General features: G+C 33.0%; 1 protein-coding gene across 2 annotated transcripts in view; it reads right to left on the bottom strand.

Moving 5' to 3' along the window:
• KLHL1 (kelch like family member 1) overlaps nt 1–24,448 on the bottom strand; it is a gene marked incomplete at both ends in the record, with an annotated part of 369,773 nt that overhangs the window by 100,107 nt on the left and 245,218 nt on the right. For both annotated transcript variants that reach the window (XM_080797852.1, XM_080797853.1), the window contains one exon: nt 21,570–21,756. In XM_080797852.1, the coding sequence (XP_080653978.1) occupies nt 21,570–21,756 (187 nt within the window). The remainder of the gene's footprint in view (nt 1–21,569; nt 21,757–24,448) is intronic.

Below are 24,448 nucleotides of genomic sequence, written 5' to 3'. Positions count from 1 at the left end.
ATTTTTCAAAGGCAAATAGGTCATTACTTTTTAGATAGTTTGTTATGTTTTATAAGGATGGGATTGTAAACATTTCCTAATCATCATAATAATTTCGTATGTGCCAAATAAACCAACAAAATCCTCATTTGTCCCTTTTTTAATTATAAACCTTTTATAAGTGGTAATAGACTGATACACAGCTATGAATAGAGATAAAAATGTAAATATTCTTCATTAAGCTTAATGCTAGATTTTGAGGTAGATATATAAATTTCAAAAATCTAGCATTATATTTAATTTAAACTAATCAGTTCAAGAATTCCAAAGGATGCCAACTGTTTTATTCATAACCAAGAGAAACAAAAGTATGGGACATAATATTTATTCTTTGTATTTTATGTAATAATCACCTTAATGACTAAAAATTATTACCATTAAAATCTTAGAAAAAAATTAAGTATTTCTAGAAGTTGGCAAGTCAGATAAGCAAAATGCAAAAATCAGTGTAATTTCTTTAGAAAAAATTATATTCACCTAGATTGTGTAAAGAACCTATTTAAAATAACACCAGTAAAAGTGAGTTATCTAAAAATCAGCAAGACAGATGCCAGACTTAGATAAGGAAAAAAATTAAAACTTTATTGAAAGATGTTAATTTGAATCAATAGAAAGAATCATACTAATTTAAATAAGATGGCTTGTTTGCAGAAATGTGAATTATTATCTTCTATGATCACAATATGATATTTGTACAAGGTATTTATGAACTTTTGCTTGCATCACTCTGCAAACTCAAATGTAAATATTAAAAATACACTTTTTAAATATTTTATTTATTTATTTGAAAGAGAGAGAGAGCATGATGAGAGGGGAGAAGTCAGAGGGAGCAGCAGACTCCCCGCTGAGCAGGGATCCTGATGAGGGACTCAATCCCAGGACTCAAGGATCATGACCTGAGCCAAAGGCAGTTGCTTAACCAACTGAGCCATCCAGGTGCACCTAGTGATTTTTTAAAAAAGTGCTTTATGACAAAGGAAAAGAGCTGTATTCATGAATTGGAAGTGAAAGCCAGAAATAACCCTAATGCACTTGATATTTATAATATAATAAAAAATCTGTCTTAATCAATGGAAAACATTTTATTATTTAAAAAGGTTTTTAAGGGGTTCCTGGGTGGCTCAGTGGGTTAAAGCCTCTGCCTTCAGCTCAGGTCATGATCCCAGGGTCCTGGGATTGGGCCCCACATTGGGCTCTCTGCTAGGTAGGGAGCCTGCTTCCCCCTCTCTCTCTCTGCCTGCCTCTCTACCTACTTGTGATCTATCTGTCAAATAAATAAATAAAGTACTTTAAAAAAATAAATAAAAAGGTTGTTTTTTTTTAAGGTTTTATTTATTTGTCAGAGAGAGAGAGTACACACAAGCAGGCAAAGAGGCAGGCAGAGAGAGAGGAGGAAGCAGGCTCCCCGCCGAGCAAGGAGCCGGATGCGGGACTCGATCCCAGGACCCCAGGATCATGACCCGAGCCGAAGGCAGCGGCCCAACCAACTGACCCACCCAGGCATCCCGATAAAAAGGTTTTTAAGACAATTAGTTATCCTTTAGGAAAAAATAAACAAATAAACTTGGATTCCTGCCTTACTCTTCATACAGGAATGCACTTGGGATGAACCAGTGACTAAAGCCCAGGACACAAAGCCACAGAACCCACCAAATGGTTCTTTTCTCAAGATTCCACACACATTAACAGAGACGGGGAGATTTTAAGTAAATTGTCCTGGATTACACTTTACTAAAACCATGTCCCAGAAGATAAAAAAGCAGGTGGTGAGCACTGGGTGTAATACACAACTAATGAATCATTGAACACTACATCAAAAACTAATGATGTACTATATGTTGGCTAATTGAACATAATAATAAAAAAATTAATTAAAAAAACAGGTGATTTATTTTTACTTCTAAAACAGGTGTAAATCTTCAGATCAAATGTCCGCGAGGTAAAACCCTATGACCCAGAAGTTAAAAAGTAAGTATTAATATATATATAAATATATGATTACCAATCATCTGAATAAAAAAAATAGTTACATCAAAATGCACAAACAAGAAACAAAACAAAACAAAAAAAAGACTGAGAACATTAACAAAAATTTTTTATAAATCTAGCAAAGGGTGAATTTCCTTAATAAATAAAAAGGCTTTAGAGATCAAGAAGTAAATTAGAAGCATTAAAATAGTGATATGATAATGATATTAGCAGGCGATTAATGGGAAAGTGGTATGAGTAACATATAAATATCAGAAAATTTAGTTAAGCTTTCTAATAAATAACCTTATTAGATTTATAGCAGATTTAGAAAATGAATAATTTTGACATTGACATCAAAACCAGCTGGTTGACATTAAATTGATGCAGAGTGTGTGAGTGTGTGTGTGTGTTTTGAGTGTGTATAATAAAATATATAGTAAATTTAGGAAATGGGGAGAGTTGAATTTTTATTTGTAACTTCCTATTTTAAATATTTTTTCATAAATATGTCTTAGCTCTGTAACTGAAATACTTTCTTTTTTTATTTTTATTTTTTTAAAAGATTTTATTTATTATTTGACAGAGAGAGAGATCACAAGTAGGCAGAGAGGCAGGCAAAGAGAGGGGGAAGCAGGCTCCCCGCTGAGCAGAGAGCAGAGAGCCCCAAGCAGGGCTCAATCCCAGGACCCCAACACCATGACCTAGGCCGAAGGCAGAGGTTCAACCCACTGAGTTACCCAGGTGTCCTTAATTTCTTTTTAAAAGAAGATTTTGATGAGGGTGCCTGGGTGGGTCGGTTGGTTGAGCCACTGCTTCCTGCTCAGGTCATGATCCTGGGGCCCAGGGGTGGAGTCCCACATCAGGGGTGCCTGCTCAGTGGTAAGCCTGCCTCTCCCTCTGACCCTCCACCCCTTGTGCTTTCTCTCTCTTGTTCTTTCTCTCAATAAATAAAATCTTAAAAAATAAAATGGAAGCACCTTTTGCTGTTGCTAACAATGACATAGGAAAGAGACTTAAAAAGATAATCCAAAATTGTAGTTATTATTTCTATCACTATTACTTAGCTATCTTTATACAGCACAGAGCTCATATATTAAAGTAACCTTATAACAAAAGAACATATGTATAAAGCGTTATTACAAGTATAGTTTTTTCATTTTTTAATAAATACTCATTAAACATAAACTCATTTATTTAACATTTTCAAATTGAATATTTATTTTCACAGCTAACATTTGCCAAAATGAACCAAATCCTTGCTATTTAGATTATTAAGTACCCTATCACATAACTAATACTTCCCATATAATATCTATTAGAATTTTTCTAACCTTTGTTGAAAATGTGGGTATCAGTGAATGAAAGGAAAAATGAATGTCATGACAATTGGATTCTAGTCTATTACTGACTGTATAATAAAAATACCAGTCACTGAAATGCCTTTTCATAAGTACAGTAAAATAACATGAGGTCTTCTTGATCTCCACCTAAACTATACACCCTTGGGAAATATATTTTTGCCTTTTACATAAATGAGTACCCACTTTACAAAGATGTATTAATTGAAGACTCTCTGTGATCTCCTGATATTTGCTCATTTAAAGTAAAGCCTTATATTAGTACCACATTAAGTGAAAGTGTAGCAACTTCTACTTATCTTTAAATCTCTTACTTCTCAAAATAAATAAATAAATGAATAAATGAATAAATAAATAAATAATCTCTTACTTCTCATTCTCTGTAAATCTCTATCATAGAAGTAACTTAAAGTAGCCCTGAGGAGTCCTTCTTTGCCAGGGAAGAGCCACACATTGGAGAATTAAGATCTGGTTTGTATGAAACATTATGTACAAACACACACAGACTTACTCCCCTTGGATCTGCGAAGGGAGACTACATTTAGAAAACAGATGTATTTATTATCATTTGCTATATATTCACAGGAAAAGTGATCAAAAAGAATGTACTGAGTGCCCCAGAGTTTATGTTTATGGTAGGCATTTTATCATAACACCCTAATTTATTATTCAATCCACATTCAGAGAAAGATCTATAAATGTACAGTGATGTGGTTCAAGTTCTCTGACTACTAAAAGGAGAAATAAAGCTATAATCCGACTAAATTTTGAAGAATTTGACTTACAATTTTAATCCTGGTTTATCCTCAGAAGATAGACCAAAAAAGTTACAACCAAGAAACCAAAAGAACATAACATATTAAAGGACTAAGCTTTCTTTCCGAGTATGGGACTATAAAAGGAGACTTAACTGACAAGTGATTCACTTTTCACCAGAAAGAGCCTTCTTTCACTCTTCAATAAAGAACACGGCTTCACAGACTCTTAATTCTAGAGAACAAACGGATGGTCATCAGGGCAGAGGGGAAGTGGGGAGATAGGGGTCAAACAGGTTATGGACATTACGGAATGCTCTTGTGGTGGGCACAGTGCTGAATCACTCTACTGTGCAGCTGAAGCTAATATAACACTGTATGTTAACTGACTGGAATTAAAATAAAAACTTAAAAAAAAAAAAAAAGAGCAGTACTTCCAGGGCTGAAAGTCCTTGTCCATAGGCTCCTTGAGAGTGATAAAACAACCAGAATTTAACCTAACACGTAAGCATCTCTGAATTTAAAGAATATTAAGGAAGCCGATGCCTTGACTTTACTTTGTTCTTCCCCCAAGACCCTCGGGCAAGTACGGTTCTCCCCTTAAATAACTGCTAGCAGCCCACTAAGTAGACGCCTGTGCCAGAAGACAATTCTTTGTATCTGAAAAACAAACTGGGATGAGGCTAACATGACGTTATCCATAATTTCGAGTTGTTTCTATAATTTTGTGCAGGCTGATGACCTTGAACTGGTAAACCTCCAATGGTATACTTCAAGTTCAAAGAAAACGTACTGAAGTAGAATGAAAGTGACTGAATGAAGTTACTGAGGCAGACATCAAGTAGGGCAGTACTCAGAGGACAAAAATGAAAGAATAAACTTTCTCCCATTATATGACTTTTCTTCAGAAAAAGTCATACAGTATTTTAAAGTTACTTCACCCACCTAATTGCAAATGCTCAGGTTTCTCTGACACAGAATTGTAAGTGAATCATTGATGATTACTATTGAGTTAAATGCTTTAAAAATTATCCAGTTGTAGAATTGCAGTATTTAAAAGCTGCTCTTTTTAAAGCTCTTGATAGTGAAGCTTGTCCCTCTCAAGCCAAGAAAGTAAAAATCTGGTCAAGATAGTTAATTCCACCTATTTCATTTTCTATTTTTCCTTCTTAATAATGCTTATAATGATGCAGTGTGATGAGACAAATTCAGGATAAAACAACCTGGTCAAGTCCTTTGAATAATTTTATTCAATAATTTTATTCAAGTCCTTTGGATAAAAAAAGACAAATATCAGGAGCTTATCACTAAAGTTAGATAATTTAATTTTTAAAAAATATATGAAAATCCAAGGCACGCATTAAATATTTAAATGCCATAATAATATGTGCTCTATAATCAAATGATTCAATAAAAAATCTTAAGGAAATTAAGGTTTTTATTTTATAGTTAAGAATTAATGCTTTTCCCTCCTTTAAGGTTTTTTTTAAATCAACATTCTTCTTATTAGTTTTATTAAGAAAATTTTCTTTCCATTCACATGAAAGATGTAGGGAGGGCTGTCTGATCGATTAGACACCTGGCTGTTAATGAAAATCAATAACTGACATGGGGCTGCAACTAGGCCGTCAACGAGGAGGCAATGAAAACATGTTGAAATAAAAGACTATACACTCAGTCCATCGTGATCTAAGAGAAGAATCACTGCTCCTGTAATCTTGCCACCAGTGTATTTGCTGTACCTTTAGCTTCCATTTATCATTCACAGCTGTCATGTGTGAGGTGATAAACAGAATATATAATACTTCAATTTTATTATTATTTTCTCTCTTTTACCTCCAAAGAATATCCATTTGGAAAATTTTCAGCTTTTGGGACGCCTGGGTGGCTCAGTTGGTTAAGCGGCTGCCTTCGGCTCAGGTCATGATCCCAGCGTCCTGGGATCGAGTCCCACATCGGGCTCCTTGCTCCGCAGGGAGCCTGCTACTCCCTCTGCCACTCTGTCTGCCTGTGCTCACTCTCTCTCTCTCTCTCTGACAAATAAATAAATAAAATCTTTAAAAAAAAAAAAAGAAAATTTTCAGCTTTTAACCTTCTGCTCACTCTTTCTTTGGAACTAAAATAGTTGACCCTTGAACAACACTGGGTTGAACTATGTGGGTCCACCTACAGGTGGATTTTTCTTTTTATTTGACACAGTACAGGACTGCAATTGTATTCTCTCTTTCTTATGATTTTCTTAGTAACATTCTCTTTTCTCCAGCTTACTTTATTGTAAGACTACAGAATATAATGCACATACAAAATTCATGTAAATTGACTGTTTATGTTATTGATAAGGCTTCTGGTCAACACTGGGCTATTAGTAATTCAGTTTTTGGGAAGTCAAAAGTTATATATGAATTTTCAGCTGTGCAGGGGTCAGTGCCCCAACTCCGCCATTTTTCCAGGGTCAACTGTAGTCTCTTATACATGGCTTCCTCTAAGCCAGAGGGACCTCTGCTCGCCAGCTATGTTCCTGTAAATAGGAAAGCACACTGCAATTGCTTTGTGTCAAGAAGAGAGCAGTGCCTATCAAAAATCTTAATTCCCCTTCAGCCAAAGCTAAAGAGGACTGTTGCTTCATAGACTAATGCCTACAAGAACGACCTTGCAGTGGCCATCAACCTCACACCCCAACATTTTAGTCCTATTTCTCTGTATCAAGCAGCATAATTCTACAATATCTCCTCAAATACAGTCTTTGCTTTGCATGGTTCTGATATGCATGAATTTTAGTTACCGTGGTTTAGTTCAATAACACTAATCCCCCAACAGATTTCAGATACTGCAGTATATTAACAGTGAGTAATTACATAAAACACAAACTTTGCTTCTAGCTCTTTAGGTGCACAAATCACTACTTAAATAACAGATGTATATCAGGATCAGTGATCAATCACGTCTCTTCTCTCCAAGTCTGCCAAGTGACTGTTCATTGCATTTCTGTTATTGAGTTCATGCACAGCCTGTTGTGTCACCTTTTTGTCTCCTAGTGATAAACTCACTGTCATTTAAAAGGGGAAAAAAAGGATAATTGAAGAGAGAATTGCCTAAGAAAGGGGTGAGTGGAGCATAAAGTGAAATTACAGTAGAATCACAGACTTTCATATCCTGTTGGTTGTGGATTGCCTCTGGAGTTCTATCCCCATCCTATACTTTTTCAGTACTGGGCTGCCCGTGCAAGAGCCACGCAATCTGAGCTTGGTCTCAGTACCACAAAGAACTCTCTCAGGTAGATAAGCAGGGAGACAAGGAGGTCACTTGTGGTGGAACCTTGTACACATGCACAGAAACTGTCCATTCGACCTGCCGATACCCTAAAGGTGGCTCAAGGGAATGTGGCATTTGGCACTACAAGTTTCCTACACATACTGTAGAGAGGTTTATTTTCTTCTGTAGGTGGGGTTGGAAAGCTTTTTCTGTAAAGGGCCAGACAGTAAAAAATGTAGTCTGTGGGTCTCCTTATGGGTCTCTTTCTTGTAACCATATGGTTCTTATAGAGTGAAAGCAGCTATAAACAATTGGCAAACAAATGAGAGAGGCTCAATAAAACTTTATAGCTGCTGAAATATGAATTTCACAAAATGCAAATATTCACTAAATGCATCACTAAATATTATTCTTCTTTTCAATGCTTATAATGTAAAAACCAAAGCCATACAAAACAGATAGCTAAATTTGGCCTGTGGGCCATAGCTTTGCCAACCTTTGCTCTTAGAATGCCAATATAATAGAAATATTTGGAGAAAATGGCACTTGGCAAATGTTTGTTGGTTATAATAAATCAGGTAAAACTTCATTTTTTTAAAGGAAAAAAACAAATTACCATATAGTAATGTGTGTGTCAGATCTAACTCATTAGAGTGGCCTCCCCCAGCCAATCATCATAGAATGGCAACACGGGCCTTCAGCCTGTACTCATCCTGCTTTCTTCACTTTATATTTCTCCATAACTAGTCATCACATGAGTGATTTCATACTAACCTGTATGCTTGTTTATTGGTCCCGAACATAATTTAAGCTACAACAGGCCAGAGACCTTTACTATTTAGTTTACCGCACTAAAAACAGTGACTAGAAGTTACTATGAATACCTGTAGCAGAATTAGATAATTCAAAAAGAGCGAGTTGGTCATCTTTGAACCTAAGAAATGCTGAAGAACCAGCTATAGAAGGGAGACAATTACAGTCTAATTTCATAATTAATACTTCCCAATAATTGAGGCAAAGATTTAAAAAAACCCAAATTCTGTTTTTTCCTAATGTAGGAGAAAAAGCAATATTAGCAGAATTATCAGAAAATCACATTTTCTTTCCAAAATGTAAACACCTATATAAAAATTATAATTAGACTGCCAAATATATGAAACTGTAATTTATTCATGCCCATGCTTCAGAAGTAGACATTGGCAATGGCCTTCTATAGAGATTCTTGTAAACAAGAAACTTAAAGGGAAATTGGAATTATGTACAACAAAAATATCTTTAACTAGAATCTTATGACAATAGATCAAGTAAAGCTTAAAAATAGTATAATATGTGAAAATCATTTGTATAATTGCTATAAAATATACTTAATTTTACTGTCCTTATATTAAAGAATAAATCTGTTTTTAAACTCTTATCTGGATAAGGATTAAATGAATACTGACATTCAAGTTTTGATGCAAAAGCATAGCTATATGCTTTTATAAGTGAACTCATGTTTTTCACAAACTTCCTTTTAAAAGAAGCTTAGTCTATGCTTACTTGTGATCTCTGTCAAATAAATAAATAAAAATTTAAAAAATTAAAAAAAAATAAAAGAAGCTTAGTCTAGAAGTCAGAAGCTTATTACTGTGATGTTTTTTAGTTAACTACTTAGGGTTGGGTTTGTTCCATGAACCATAAATGCCTCAACACCAATGGTTTAATTATGAACAAAAATTTACCATCAATGAATAAATATAACACTTCAAAATACTACTCCCACCATCACTTATTGAATCAATTGTTTTTTGCATGTGTTCCTGTTGATATTTCTCACAGTGTCTCAGAAATATGTAATATAATTCCCACTCTCTATATGTAGGGACACCAACATTTGGAATACTTACTTATCTTATTAAAGATCATAAAGCTCACAGCTCTGTTTCAGTTTTACCAAAATTAGTAAATGTCATGCACCAAAAGGTATTTGGAGTTGTTGGTGAGGAGTGAGGCCTTGAAGTCTGTAGGTAAGCCAGAAGTGTTAAAATAATTAAAATTGTTTTTTTTTGAAAACCCCTTACATTTCTGGTAAATGTACATTAATATGGGCTCCCATAAATATGTGCACATGCATATGTGTAGTGTGTACTTACAATATATATATATAATTATATTTTCAAAAGTTTAATACTAGTATGGAAACTTATTTTTGGTTTGGTGGTTTTTTTATAGAAAATGGAATATTCAATTTTTTGTTTATAATTTTCTTTAATAGTTAAAAAAAGTAGTTAACTAGATGTACAACTATACTCCCACATGACACAGATACTGGGGATTTCTGAGGTATCAACATTCACTTTTCCCATCTCATGCTTACTCGACAGAAATTGAAATTGACATCACCCTCATCACTGAAATTATTATCTCCCTCTCTTAGCAGGTATGGTTGGATTCCTTGAGTAATATGTATAGTTAATATGACTCCATTGTAATAGCCCCAATTAAATGTGCCTATCCCCTTTGGTGTTTATTCATGCATTTTACTCTTGCTATTAAATCACCTCTTGGTGGATATATCATTATGTGTATAGATCATTATCTACAAATGTGCATTTGTATTTCTAAACCACATTAATGCTGTATGGTCTTAAAAGAATTCCTCAAAATCATACATCAAGACTGCCTGAGTGTGAAACAGAACTAACATAAAATTCTTCAAAAGCTTTGACATTAAGTAAAATTATATTCTATAATTCTGGTATATCAAGTATATCTGGTATATTCATAAAAAAATGCCAAAAAGCCCAGGTTGCACATGTGAAATGTTATTATTAGTAGAACACAAACCATGAAAAAGCAAATAGGTTTAGGCATAATGAAAACAGCACTTTTTGTGATTTATTTAGTCACATATTTATGTAGTTTTCAAGAAGGAAACATTTTCAGTGATAAATTTACACACATATTTTTTGCAAATCTTGAGTCATAATATCAGCTTATGTATCTCAAACATAAATGTGCAGTGGCTGCAAAAATATTGTACATGGTTGTTGACAGCAGCCTTATTTGTAATAGCTAATGCTGAGAAGATCTCAGATGCTCAATAAGAAAATGGATAAATAGTTATTATTAAATGATTAAAAAGAATGAACTATTGGTATATACAACCTCCTGGATGAATCATCAAAATATTATATTGTTTCATAGAAACCTTAAAGAGTATGAAATGTGTCATTACATTCATATGAAGTTCAAAAATAGGCCAAACTAATTTAAGGTGAAAAAAATTTTAAGGAGTGGTTCTTTTTGGAGATGTGGAACCTGGGGCCTCATTAAAAGGGGTATGAGGGAATTGTCTGGGGGTAATGGTAATGTTCTAAATCTTGTTAGGGGTTTGAATTATATAGATACATATATTTGGTAAAACCCATTGAAGGATACACAAGATTTATGCATTTTACAATATGTTAATTTTACCTAAAAGCTCTAAAATATATTGAAATCTAGTTAATACTGAGCATGCCAGTGTTTTTAGGATAAAGTGTATCTATGTCTACAACTTTGAATGCATTAAAAACTTTGATGGATGAGCTTACAATGAACTATAAAATTGGCTGAGTATATAGATGCTCACTTTATGATTCTTTTAACTTCTATGTGCTCAAAAATTTTATAAAATTCTGGGAAAAATAAAGTAATTAAAAACATGTTTTCAATGTAACTGGATTGGTGTAATAAAAGTGGTAAGCACAAAATGCTGACACATTACAAAAGATGGACAATATGCAGCTAAGGGGTGGGCGGATAGTGAAGTAGGGTTAGACAAATGAAGGAAGGGGTGATAAAAGTAGTAAGATCCTGAAGCAAAAGGCAATGTTTATGTATGGACCATACTGCAACTAGTGTAAAGCTTCAACTCTGAGGAAATGAGTTGTGAAATTTGATAAAGATTAGAGGTATTCTCTCAAGACATTTTTGATGGAGAGAAAATAGGAAAAACCTGCTGGTTAAATCTGAAATGGTAGACAGTGAAGGATAAATACACTGATAAAGAATGGGCTCTACCTGGAGGATGGGGACTAATGGAGATTTTTATATTTATTATTATTATTATTATCATCATCATCATTACTTTGCATTTTAGTGATTATGCTCGAAGTCAGAATTAATTGGTTTGCCAGTAGTGAGCTGGAGAGAGACCGGAGGTAGGAAGGTCTTTATGTAGCTTATTTATACGTTGTAAGAAAAAATAACTTCATTTGAGAAATACATGTGTTACCCCAGATCTGCAGGCATAAGGCGATAAAGCTTCAGCCAATGTAGTGGAAATGCTGATGTAAATCAAACAGGCTCTGATAACTGATTAGCTATGGAAGGCAGAGCAATCCTGAAGACAGACGTTTGAAACCACATTAGATGGAAATATTGCTGACAGGGTATATTCTAGACAGGATATTAATGTTTTTTTTTATAGTAGGAAATATAATCACCTTTTCTGAATTGTAGAGCTTTTATTTAATAATTATACCATGTGTTACAAAGTCACAGAAAAGTAGGAATTTTACATTTCATATCTGGACGTTGCTCTATTCACATGGATAATTTATTCTTTGAAGAAATAATATAGACATAAAAGTTAAATAAAAAAAGAATAATTTGAAACACTTATAATAAGAAATTTTTGTTTTAAAAACAATATACGAAGGGCACCTGGGTGGCTCAGTTAGTTAAGTGTCTGCCTTCTGCTTAGGTCATGATCTCAGGGTCCATGGATCAAGTCCTGCATCAGGCTCTCTGCTCAGTGGAGAGCCTGCTTCTCCCTCTCTCTCTGTTGCTCCCCCTGCTTGTGAGCTCTCTCTTTCTCTCTGTGTCAAATAAATAAATCTTAATCACAATATATGAAATGTGAACCTTATAAATTTGTTTTCGTGTATATAAGTTTTCTGGAGATAAAGCAAATACATGCTTTTGTTATTTAAAAATATTAGTTTAATAGTATAATAAAGAATAATAATATTTTAGAATAAAATTTAAAATACAGTCAGAATTCTCATGAAATGTCTGTATTACATTTTGAAGATATGTTATTGAAATGTAAAGCTTATGAGAAATTGATCAAATAGAGAATTTTAAATTAAGGGGAAATAGTTAAAATATTTATAATTCTGTGTGCATCAAAACTAATTTACAAAACATGAAAGAGAAATAAATATAATAGAGAATATTTTATATTTTCAGTTGTGCACTTTCTTATATTCCTAATGTGTTCTCCAGAGAACTAGTCCTAACGTTCAGTAAAATCCTAAAGAAAAATCACATATTAAGAATTAAAAGTATGTCAGGCTTTTATACTGGCATTTAAAAAAGTCACTTCCAGCACAACTCATCATTAATAGGTTAAATGTGGGCAAAAGGGTGGAAGACATAACACAGATTTCAGAATTACACAGATCTCTGCATTTAAATTCTACCTAAACATACTTAGTGAAAAGTAGAAGTTAAGAATGTTTCTGAACTTTTGTCAAAATCTGTCATATATATTTTATATATATGAATATATATATATATATATATACTGTCAACATGTTTGTTGTACAAAGTAAGTGAAATTTATATATGGTAGTTCTTAGAATTAGGTATTGAAAATACATCATTGATGAAGTGATTTTATCATTCCTAAATGTTCAATTACTGGAGACAGATAGACATTCATAATATTGTCTTCTGCTTGAAGGGTCATATTAGGAAAATTATTCAGGTAATAGCAATCTTCTATTTATAGTCTGTTTTTCAGATCCTCTAATGATTATAAATAAAGGAGAATTTCATATGAATACCAAGATTATATTGATAAATGTTACACTTTAAAGTTAATGCTTCATATATATGTATGTATAAGATTTGTTCATTTTGGACATCTATTAAGATCAACTCAATAAGTTGTAATTTAAATATAGCAAATATTTGCAGAAAGCATACTAGCAGTAACAATGTATCTGAAGTTAGAAATGTAAAATTCTGGGGGTACCTGGATGGCTTAGTCCATTTAGCATCAGACACTTGATTTCGGCTCAGGTCATGATCTCAGGGTAGTGAGATCAAGCCCCTTGTTGGGTTCCACGCTGTGTGTGGAGCCTGCTTAATATTCTCTCTATCTCCTTCTGCCCCTCCACCCCTCTCCCCACTCTCTAAAAAAAAAAAAAAAAACCAGAAATTCCTTTCTCCAGTTTGCTTATAAATCAGGAAAAGGAGTTAATATATTAGAACAAATAAACTCATGAATTTAAGCTTGTAGCTCTGAATATTTGCTAATGATCCTTCAGAACCAAGACATGTATAAATTTCTAATTAAGCTTGGGTATGAGTTTTAGTTACATTTTCTATCAGAAGAATGTGGGGGGATTTGATCAAATTGTGAGTCACCATCTACATTGTATCAGAGCTCTTCTAATTTATTACAGGATCTAATTTAATACTTTGAGTTAGAATTATAATCTCTATTTTAGAGATTTTAAAGTTATATTTCAATAGTATTGCCAAATTTATGAATACTCAAAAATTATTTAACCATGGATATGTTGGTGATCAACTTTATAAATACGTGAAAGGGAGGAAAAAGTCAGTTTGCCAATAGTTGAATTCTAAACAAAATACATTCCATGAAGGATAGGACATAAAACAAGTGAAATAATCTATGGAGAAAAATTCTAAATTGAAAAGAGAAAGGTGCCTTCTGTTTATTGGAGAACAGAAGACATGCCATTGTGCCCTCTAGTTATAACACCAATACAACCTGGGCAAATTACAACAATAACACTACTTTTTTTTTTTTTTTGCATTTCCGGATTTAAATGAAAGTGAGAAAAAACTACAAGGGCACAACCAAGTAGCTGAAAGAACAGTGAGGTAAAACCAGGGAGAGAGCTAACGGAGTACAAAAGTCAGCACTTCCTGGGGCAGATATCTATGCTTGTGAAAGGATCAGCATCACTTGCCTGGGGCCTAAAATCAAGCGGAAGATAACCAGAGACTTTGCATGAAGTCTGGAGCTTTGAAGAGGGCTGACCGGGCTCATGTCAGTGCTGCCCCTGGTTCTTGGCAGAAGCTAACTCATCCTCGCTAGACAAAAGCATCCCCAAATTAGGTCCCCCACTGGCCCACAGAGCAAATGAAATTAACTATAACTTCAAAATAATATTACCCAACAAAAAAGAACCAAACTAACAAAAATGAGACTTCTCAGAAACAACAGACACAGGCTTAGACACTCAAACTTTAGATGTTGAAATTACTCATTACAGGATATAAATTAAATAAGTAAAACATTTAAGTAACTAATCAGTGAAAATAAAACATAAGTAAGATGAGAACATGAAAGATTATTTTATAAATCTCAAACAAAAGAAAGAAGTTTCAGAAATGGGAATTTTTGAAATTACAAATCCATAGGAGCCTCTGGTTTTAACTACGATGCTGATTCACAAGCCCCTTGAGGCTGAGCGCCCTGGCAATTTATGGGTTCAGGCTTTTTGGGAGTCTCCTGGAGTGGGAAGACCCTAACTGCAGTTCTAGACAACCAAGGCCCTTATGACCTTAGACTCAAAAAAGAGCATGACAGAGCATTGTTGCTTGTCTTCTCTGTGCATTTATTTGCTGAGCCCTAAGACATATCTGATGAGAGGCAGAAATCCAGGCAGAAGAGGAAGCTGAATGCTAGAAATGAGGTAGAGCTTATCCTTCTGAAAATAAAAGGGTATTTAGGGCCCACCATGGAGGAATGGCTTTTATATAAAGATTGGAAAGAAACCAGGAATAAAGCAGCTCTCACAAATCCTACATCATAGTCTCAAATCATCCAATCCTGAATTGGAAGAAGGGTTTTCCTCTTACTCAGGAGTGTCTGCCAAAAGGAAAGTAAATTCTCTTTGAGAGACAACTTAATGTTATCTACAATCTCCATATATTTTCATATACAAGAGGCATCATTCCTCCAGAAATTCCTAAGTAATGCTGTGTTACTTGTTAGATATCTACAGCAAATTTGTAAAATATTAGCATTCTTCCTCTTAAAGAAAATGAAAGTTTCACACCGTAAACTGTTCCTACCAGACTTTCTACTATATGGTAAAGGCAATTAGCTCAAAATATTGAAATAAAATTTATAATAATTAGAAAAGAAGGAACTAATATGTCCTTCCATATCATTCTACAAATGATTTTATACATAAAAATTCAGTATACAAAAACTCAATTTCACTATTAAGAGAAATATAAATGAAATGGCAAGAAATGGGAATTTTCATTGTGTAATTTTTTCTACTATTGTTATGCTAGAAAATTTTTATAAGTTTTTTTTAAGGCAGAAAACTGGTTGAGAAGACACTTAAACTGGCACTACTCTATAATTTAGTGGTACTATAAATTCTTATAAACTTTCTGGAAAGATATTAGTTCATATGTCACAACAGCTTTACCTTCCCACCTAATAATTTTTCATTTTGTAATCTTTATAAAGAACACTCAAAGGTTAGGAAAAACTCCTAGTGCATGCAGATGCTGATGATGGCATTATTTACAGAAAAAAAGCATTGAATTCCACCAACTGTTTAATACTAAGCTTAAGCTCAAAAAAACTGTGGGATTTCCATGTAAATAAGAATTAGTAAGATTCTTGATATGATGTATTTTAAAATGTTAACAAAATATAAACTTACACATATAAGTAATGAATAAAAGCAACAAGAATAACAATTTTAAGAAAGTTAATAAATTCACATATACTTATATGGTATACCTATCTAGAGAATTACAGAGAGATTTTATGAAGACAAATGTTAATAGGTATGGCTCTATATCAATATAGATATATAGTTAGGGCTGTACACACTTACACTCATGTACATTGAAATTTGAGAAAGGAAATACACCACTCTGTTAACAATGATTGTACTTAAGTTATAAGCCAATTTTTCTTATCTATGCTATTATATATTTATCAGATTTTCAATACATGCTTTAGTAGAATGAAGTTATCTCCAAGAAAGTACTGTTTGGATCAATACAAAACCAAACTATTCCTTTTTCTAAGGAATTGTCTAATAATCAGTCAATATCAGAATATAAATCCAATAACAATATTTTGATGCAAATATTTTCTATTAATCACTACCACCAAATTTTATTTCATAGTTTACATGAATCACACATAAGTGTTAAGTCAATCTAAGCACTTGAAAGTGATTAGTTTTACCTTTAAATCAACCTTCTAAAATATTTATGATTACTGTGTGATTTGTAACAAAATTCTTACCAAAAAAACAACAAATTGATCAGTATAGTTTACTGCATTGATTTAAATCCACATTTGATTTCAGTTGACAACATTTAAAGAAAATTGTTCTCCTTATAAAAACGGCTTGAATTTATTGCCTCTTAAAAATCATATTTAGTTTTCTGTCTCCTCATTTCTCGATTCATAGTAGAACAAATATTAATTCTTATAATAATGTTTTAATTGGCTTTAAAAATGCTATAAATTACTCAGTTCTTAAAGATTTATTTTTCAGTATTTTCCTGTTATAGAAGTCAATTAAATCGTACTTTCTAAAACACATTACAAACATCTATGTATGGCTTGATTCTTTTTTCTCTTTGGTTCATCATTTTTTTTTATTTATTTATTTGACAGGCAGAGATCACAAGTAGGCAGAGAGGTGGGCAGAGAGAGAGAGAGAGAGGAAGGGAAGTAGGCTCCCTGCTGAGCAGAGAGCCCGATGCGGGGCTCGATCCCAGGACCCTGAGACCATGACCCGAGCCAAAGGCAGAGGCTTTAACCCACTGAGCCGCCCAGGTGCCCGTGGTTCATCATTTTTGAATGTTCATATTAGCATAAAAAGCATTTACCATACACATGATATAAATATAAATGCCATTTATATGAATATCTTATTCCTTTCCCTGTGTCATATCACTGTTTATTTCACAGAACTTGGATAATCTCCTGTCTCCAAAGTTCCTACACCACATGGCCTTGTTCCACATGATTAGGAAGAGTCCCTTTGGTACCAAACATATTGGAATACTTTGTTATGTTTTAGTCTAATGCTTCATCTCATTTAATGAATATAATTTTTACAGAAATGGATATAATGTTGAGAAAGGGTAAAGTATACTAAAGATTTTTTTTAAAGATTTTATTTATTTATTTATTTGACAGAGAGAGAAAGAGATCACTAGTAGGCAGAGAGGCAGGCAGAGAGAGAGGGGGAAGCAGGCTCCCTGCTGAGCAGAGAGCCCAATGTGGGGCTTGATCCCAGAACCCTGAGATCATGACCTGAGCTGAAGGCAGAGGCTTAACCCACTAAGCCACCCAGGGCCCCCTATACTAGAGATTTTAAGTGAAACTCCTGGATTTGAATGGGCATCTCTCTGATTTCAAAGACTGCTTTCTCCACTAGGAACATCATTAGCCTTCTAAAACCTCTGTAGTTTCAAGTCAGAATTGATCCTGTAAAGTCTCTCACTGAAGCCCACTGTGTCTCCTCCACTAACCACCATGCTTTCATTTCCCTACTGGCCATAATTCAGCCATAAGGGATTTCTTTCCATTTTTTTTTTTTTTTCTTTTGAAGATGTCACCTTTCTCAACTAGAAACCTTCACATTTGATATACCTAGAGTCTGGAATTTACCACCAAGACCATCCTTCCATTCCAACTTTCCTAGATTAGACCAGGTCTGCTCCAAGGGCATTATACTCATTCTACTTGCCATTCCCTTCTTGTAACATTCATTTTGTAAATATTTTGTTTATTATTTGTTTTTCCAGATTAACTTGGTAGCTCTGCAAGGTAGGGGTTATATTCATAATGTTCACCATGGTACACAGGTTCTTAATGCAGAACCTGGCACAAAATAGATGTGCAAAAGATTTGCATCAGCACTGAATGAATATGAATATGATTATAAGAAGGGAGAGAGGAGAGGTCAGTGCTCTGAATTTTCATGTCTGTGGAAGATCTGCCAGAATTGTGTCTATAGTTTATCTATCTCATTTGATATAATCTGAATCTCAGTAATTATCTAGCTGAAGAGGAATTCCAACAAAATGTTTATACAGCCCTTTATAAGGCACAATATAAATAGGTCAATAATTGAAAAAAACACCAAGTGCTATGTATTGTATTCATTTTCAAATTAATAATGCCAAGTAAGTTCTAATTTTTTGCTGTAAGTTTTTCTTTGGGTTATTCTGTCTCTCTCTCTCTCTCTCTCTCTCTCTTTTTTTTTTTTTTTTTTTTACATTTTATTCCCTTTTCCTCATTACCTTCTGAGAAAACACAATTTTAAGATAAAATCTTAATGCCTATTTAAAGATAAAAGTTAATAAGGTGTAGAAAGCACTATTAAAGCAGTAAAAGCGTGATACAAATAGGAGGGATTACTGTGAAAATGTTCTGTTTGCTCTTTAAATCCCTTGAAACATTGGGCTTTTATACATTTCTGCTTCACTAGGAAAAACGGGTTCTCTGAGGTTTGGTATTAAGTATTAGATTTTTAGCAAAGTTTATGGGATAGTAATATCTCATTCCCATAGGACTATGGGTATGGTGAAATTTCTTAAATGTTCCTTCAAATAATTTTTTCCGTTGTTTTGCTGATTTAACCTGGAATGTCTGTTCAGACCTCCTATATTATCACATTCTTTTAAGCCTCTAACTTATTGAATGTGTGCAACAACAACTAAATTGTTGGTGTTACTCAATTCTAGAGTGAGACTTGGAATCCCTAAGAAAAAGAAATTTTTTAATAATTTAAAGAATCTAAAAAAAAATCTGCATTGAGAAATTCAAACGCTGGCAACAGGTTAACTCAGTAGACTCCACAGTCTCATATTCTTTTGTGCTACAACAATTTGAAGTCACCAGATTTAAAAATTCAAATTTAGTCATGTCCTTTGGTTCTCTAATGGCATAGTAATTTGGTCCATTTTAATTTATGCTTATTATTCACTACTAATTAAAGGCAAGCCAGATTCAATAAATGTTCTTCCTCTACCTTCTCCTTCTCATCCTCTTCCTACCCCTCCTACTCCTTTCCCCTTTTTCTTCTCTTCTTGCCCCCCCTTTTTTTTAGAAAAATAATATTATGTGCAGATTTATAAGTGGAATTGATCTTGTATGGGCATTCTTCCTATAGAATACAGTTTCTTTCAAAATGAATTTCACTCATTTGACTTTAAAATTTGATAACTATTATAACACCACCACCATTTATAAAATCTGAGACTTGTGCATATTTATTGAAAGCCATGGAAATCAGGGTATTTATTTTTACAGATACAATGAAAATATTAATGTTAAAGTTTGCATTCTTCTGCTATAAGAGATGACTATGTCATGTGGTGTATGTCATTTGATATTTATTACTGTCATAAGGACAATATGGGTATAGGTTACTAGATTTGTTTTCTTAGCTTGAAAAATTTCTTTGGAATTTTAGTATAAGTTCTGATGATTTTTATCAGATTTGTATCTGATATTTTCTATTTCACCACTTTTAAAAAAAGGGATTTGAACGACACTTTTTGAAAATGTATGACATGTTCTTTCATGTAATGACATATATTATAGGATCAGCAAAAAATGGAGGGAGAGAAGGAGGGAAAGAGAGATGAAGCCATTCCCCTACTTCCTAAAGCAACAAATTATTTACTCCCTTTAACTGACAGTTTTATATATACATAATATCTAACATAGATATCATATATACAAAATATATGTAAATGGAAATAGAATTTCTCTAGTGCTCATTTAATGTGATGATTACTAAAAATCAATGTCCCAGTAAACAGAAAGTAAACTTCTCAAAAAATTAGACTAGTGAAAACCACCTAATGGCCACAAGCTATCTTCATGACAGACAAAAATATGGGATTATATGTCTTTCCCAATCAATTACTTAAATTGTTTTCTTTTAGCTGCTATATTAGGATCTCACTTCACAATGGTGAAGTAAGTTTAGTTGCTTCCTTTTTTTAATTTTTTTTTTTTAGATTTTATTTATTTATTTGAGAGAGAGACACAGAGAGCATAGGAGGGGCAGAGGGAGAGGGACAAGCAGACTCTGCTGAGCACAGCACACAGACCTGAAGGTGGCTCTTGATCCCAGAACCCTGAGATCATGACCTGAGTCAAAACCAGGAGTTGGAGGCTTAAATGACTGAGCCACCCAGGCATCCCTTGTTGTTTCCTTCTATTTCTTTAATAACAAAGTTCTTTAATAGAGATCAAACATGTATGTATAGTCTGTTGTTGTCAACTATGTATATTGTGGATTAGGGCACCTGGGTGGCTCAGTCAGTTAAGAGTCTGCCTTTGGCTCAGCGTCCTGGGATGGACCCCACTTCCAATCTAGCTCCCCGCTCAGCAGACAGTCTGTTTCTCCCTGTCCCTCTCCACCCTCCAACTGCCCCCAGCTCATGCTCCCTCTCTCTCTCTCTCTGAAATAAAAATCCTTATATATATATATATATATATATATATATATCTGATAATTATATCACTTACCAGATACAAATGTATGGCAGTTGTATTTGTCTTGTATACCACATAAGACAAGCTGAAGACAAATATTCATGGAACGTTTTCCACGAACTATAGAAAAGTAAGAATAAAACCTTCTAATGTATGTGTTCAACTTTTAAATGAATCATTCACTTCCTTCTGAAGGGCCTAATTGGTAATCACCATTAAGTTTGTAAAATATAACTGCCACTATGTATAGTTGTCTATTTATTTGTTGGGCTTACATATGAGATTCTAAATGCCTCAAAAGAAACTCTGTTCTTCATAATATTGCTCTCAGCCAGCATGTGACTGGCACATTACATTTTCTTTACTTGGAATTGAAATACAATTGTCAATATATCCAACACATTATTTGGCCTGTGTTTTGTAAGTGTCTTAAACCCCCCTTTCATTTCATATGAAGTCTGGCCCATAATGCACAAGAGATAAGGGATTTAAAGATGAATAATAAGCAGAAGCAGCAAACACAGACTGAAAATAAGAGATGTTCTTTAGATTTTTCCCTTAATATTAAATCTTAATGTAGAAAACATGTGAGTTTTGTTGGTATTATACAGATTACAGTATTAAGATCATGCCATGGTATGATACAGGGGATATATTATATAGAGATGAAGAATTGTATACCTTTGTTGTTATCCATTCCCCCTACTGCATACAGAGTTCCAACAGTAGATTTTCTAGGTTTAGTTCTTGGGCTTTGCATTAAAGTTCTTCTTTCTGGCAATAAATGATATTTCATTGCTTCCAGAATCAGCTTCTGACATTCCAGATCATTCTTAAATAATGCATGGTTTTCTAGGTCAGCCAGTATCTGTGAATAATACATAATCACTGTCAATAATGTTTTTATAGGAATGAGTATATGACATCAGTAGTTAAAATTAGAAGCTTAATGCCTGTGATATTACCCATATATTGAGAGGGATGCAGAATGTAATGACAACTAATTACACTGATAACTAAAAATAAATGAGCATAATGGAAGACCTTCCATGAGAAGCAGAACGGATTTTATTTTCTATTCAATACTATTTATTGTCATTTTATGACATAGAGTTTAAAAGAACTTCCAGAAATCATTTTTTCCATTCCTTTTCCTCTTATGAAACTTATTTATAAATTGACTATAGTTGGCTATGTTGGTCATAAACCTGTCTAGCAAAGGAAATTAAAAAATAACCTTGAACAAATTCCTTGTAACAACCTTCATAAATTTCATTTATTTATTTTAAGATATTCCAGGTATAATTTAAACCCTTTTTAAGTTAAAAAAATCAATAAAAATGAAAACAATTATTCTTATCTCTTTAAGGATGCAAGCAGATGGAAAGTAGTGTAGTAGATAAGATAAAGTTTCCAATAGTGAAATTAAGAACTTTTATACCAAAAATCCAGCACCTGAGAGAGGAAGAGAGTGAGATCGGCTGTTTGAAGCTGTAGTATGTGTCTCTTTTGCTACACCAGGGTTTCATGCCCCCAGATTCTTTTGTGTACATTTCTTTGAGCACATACAAAACATCTTTTCTTTTCCTCCTCTTCTGTTTCTCTTTAGACTCTTTTTTTCTGGATTCTTTGAGGATCATTTTCTCTTTCTTAATGAATGAATGTTTCATTTCAAATGACAGTTAAATCTGTCACATAAATTTAGAAAATTAAGAAGCTGAAAATTTAATATTAATACACTGACCTTTTCATCCACATTGATAAGAAACTTTACCACATCTGGACACAAATTGTATTGAGTGAATAAGTTAATATATGATAGCAGCATATAACTAAATAGTTAGATTTCACATTTTAACCTTAATTAAGTAAATTTATTCAGCCATTGTGATGTATACATTGTTAGAGTTGACAAGAAGAACATAAAAACACATAATATAACGAATGTAACATGTGAGAAAGAACAATAGCTCTGAGGCTGAGTAGGAATGTATATCAGAGCTCCCAAAATACTTTAGAATATAGAAGGGAAGATGCTCAACTAAATTCTTGGCTTCATTGCATTTTTTACATACTGAAATCTTAGTTGCCTTCCTACCCACTTTCATTCTAAACACTAAACAAGAAAAAAATATATATTTTTAATGGTATGGGATAGGAGAGGAGATCTCTAATGGACTTTTTTTTTTTTTTTAAGGACTACTATTTTACTCTTCTAGTAACTTAAAAAAAAAAAAAAAAAAGAAAATTAACCACCAAAGAGATTATCTATTTCCAATAAGATCCTAGTGGCATAAAGTAAAAGAAAAAAAAAGTATTTTAATATGACTTTTGGTCATCTGGGTATCAAAGTATACTTGTTCTACATATAAACCTTTTCCTCTCCTTAGAAGGAAAACAATTAGGTTTTCGGGTGATAAATGTATATATGGCTGAACTTGGCTCCCATCATTTTTTTCTTCTTCTCTCCCTTTTTCACCTTTTTGGAGAAACTTGGGATTAGTTGATCATAAGAAACTATTCTTTTATTAGCAGCACGCTCTAGGAATATCTTATCCAGATAAACAGTTAAATACAAAATGAAAGGGGTAAAAAAAGAAAAAAAATCGGAAAAAAAAAGAAAAAATTCAAAAGGTATGTGCTTCATTTCTGTATTTTTTTTCTCGGAAAACTATAACTCATAACGAGTTTAACTGGAAGTTTGCATAACAATTTAGGCTTTAGATAAATAGATTCATGGCATAGATGTAAATATTTTAAAAGTTTGACCTATGCGTACATAGTGTCACTTACATTAAAAGGAGTTCATACACTAGTCCCAATATGTAGATGACTCTTTGAACTAATTAGAGTGGATTTGTTTTAACTTAAAAATACCTCTATGCCTTCTTTTATATTTTTTCACCATGTTAAAAATAAGGTTAGTATGATATTTAAATAAATACAAGACTTGGGTTACTATTTATATTTTGAAGTTTAAAAAAATTGCACATTAATTGTATGGGTTCAAAGTTATAATTTTTAATGAACAGTTTAGGATTACCAAAATATAAAATTGTTTAGTAAGTTGTATCTTTTATAAAGGTTCAGTCTTATGAATTCTTGTAGTCCTGTATATCAAAAAGGTCATTGATGTTGACTTACATTATAGTTTTTATTTCTTTAGAAAATCTTAAGACAATGGACTAATATTAAATTAATTTTAAAGGATTAGTTTTTAAATACAGCTTTGATTTCTAAGAAATAGTCACATTAGTCACTGAAATATTTCTAACTTTTCCTGGTTCCTTATTTTATACATATAAAATGGACATAGATTAACAGAATGTGCAACATGATAAAGCCAACCTTAAAAATATAATTTTATTACCTACTTGAATGGCTAAATATCTATATGTTTCTAAACACATAATGCAGAGATAAATAAGGATTCTTTCAAATTTTTCATTAAAAATAGGTAATTGTAAAAGAAAATTTAAGGAATTTCGCCAAAATACAGTATCAGAGGACAGTCAACCTCAAGTGCCTACATTTACAATACTTTCAAATAATAAATTTTG

This window comes from Martes martes, assembly GCF_963455335.1.
Source record: "Martes martes genome assembly, chromosome: 3".
NCBI classification, from domain to species: domain Eukaryota; kingdom Metazoa; phylum Chordata; class Mammalia; order Carnivora; family Mustelidae; genus Martes; species Martes martes.
Note: the sequence above shows the minus strand (reverse complement) of the source record. Positions and strands in the feature narration are given on the sequence as shown.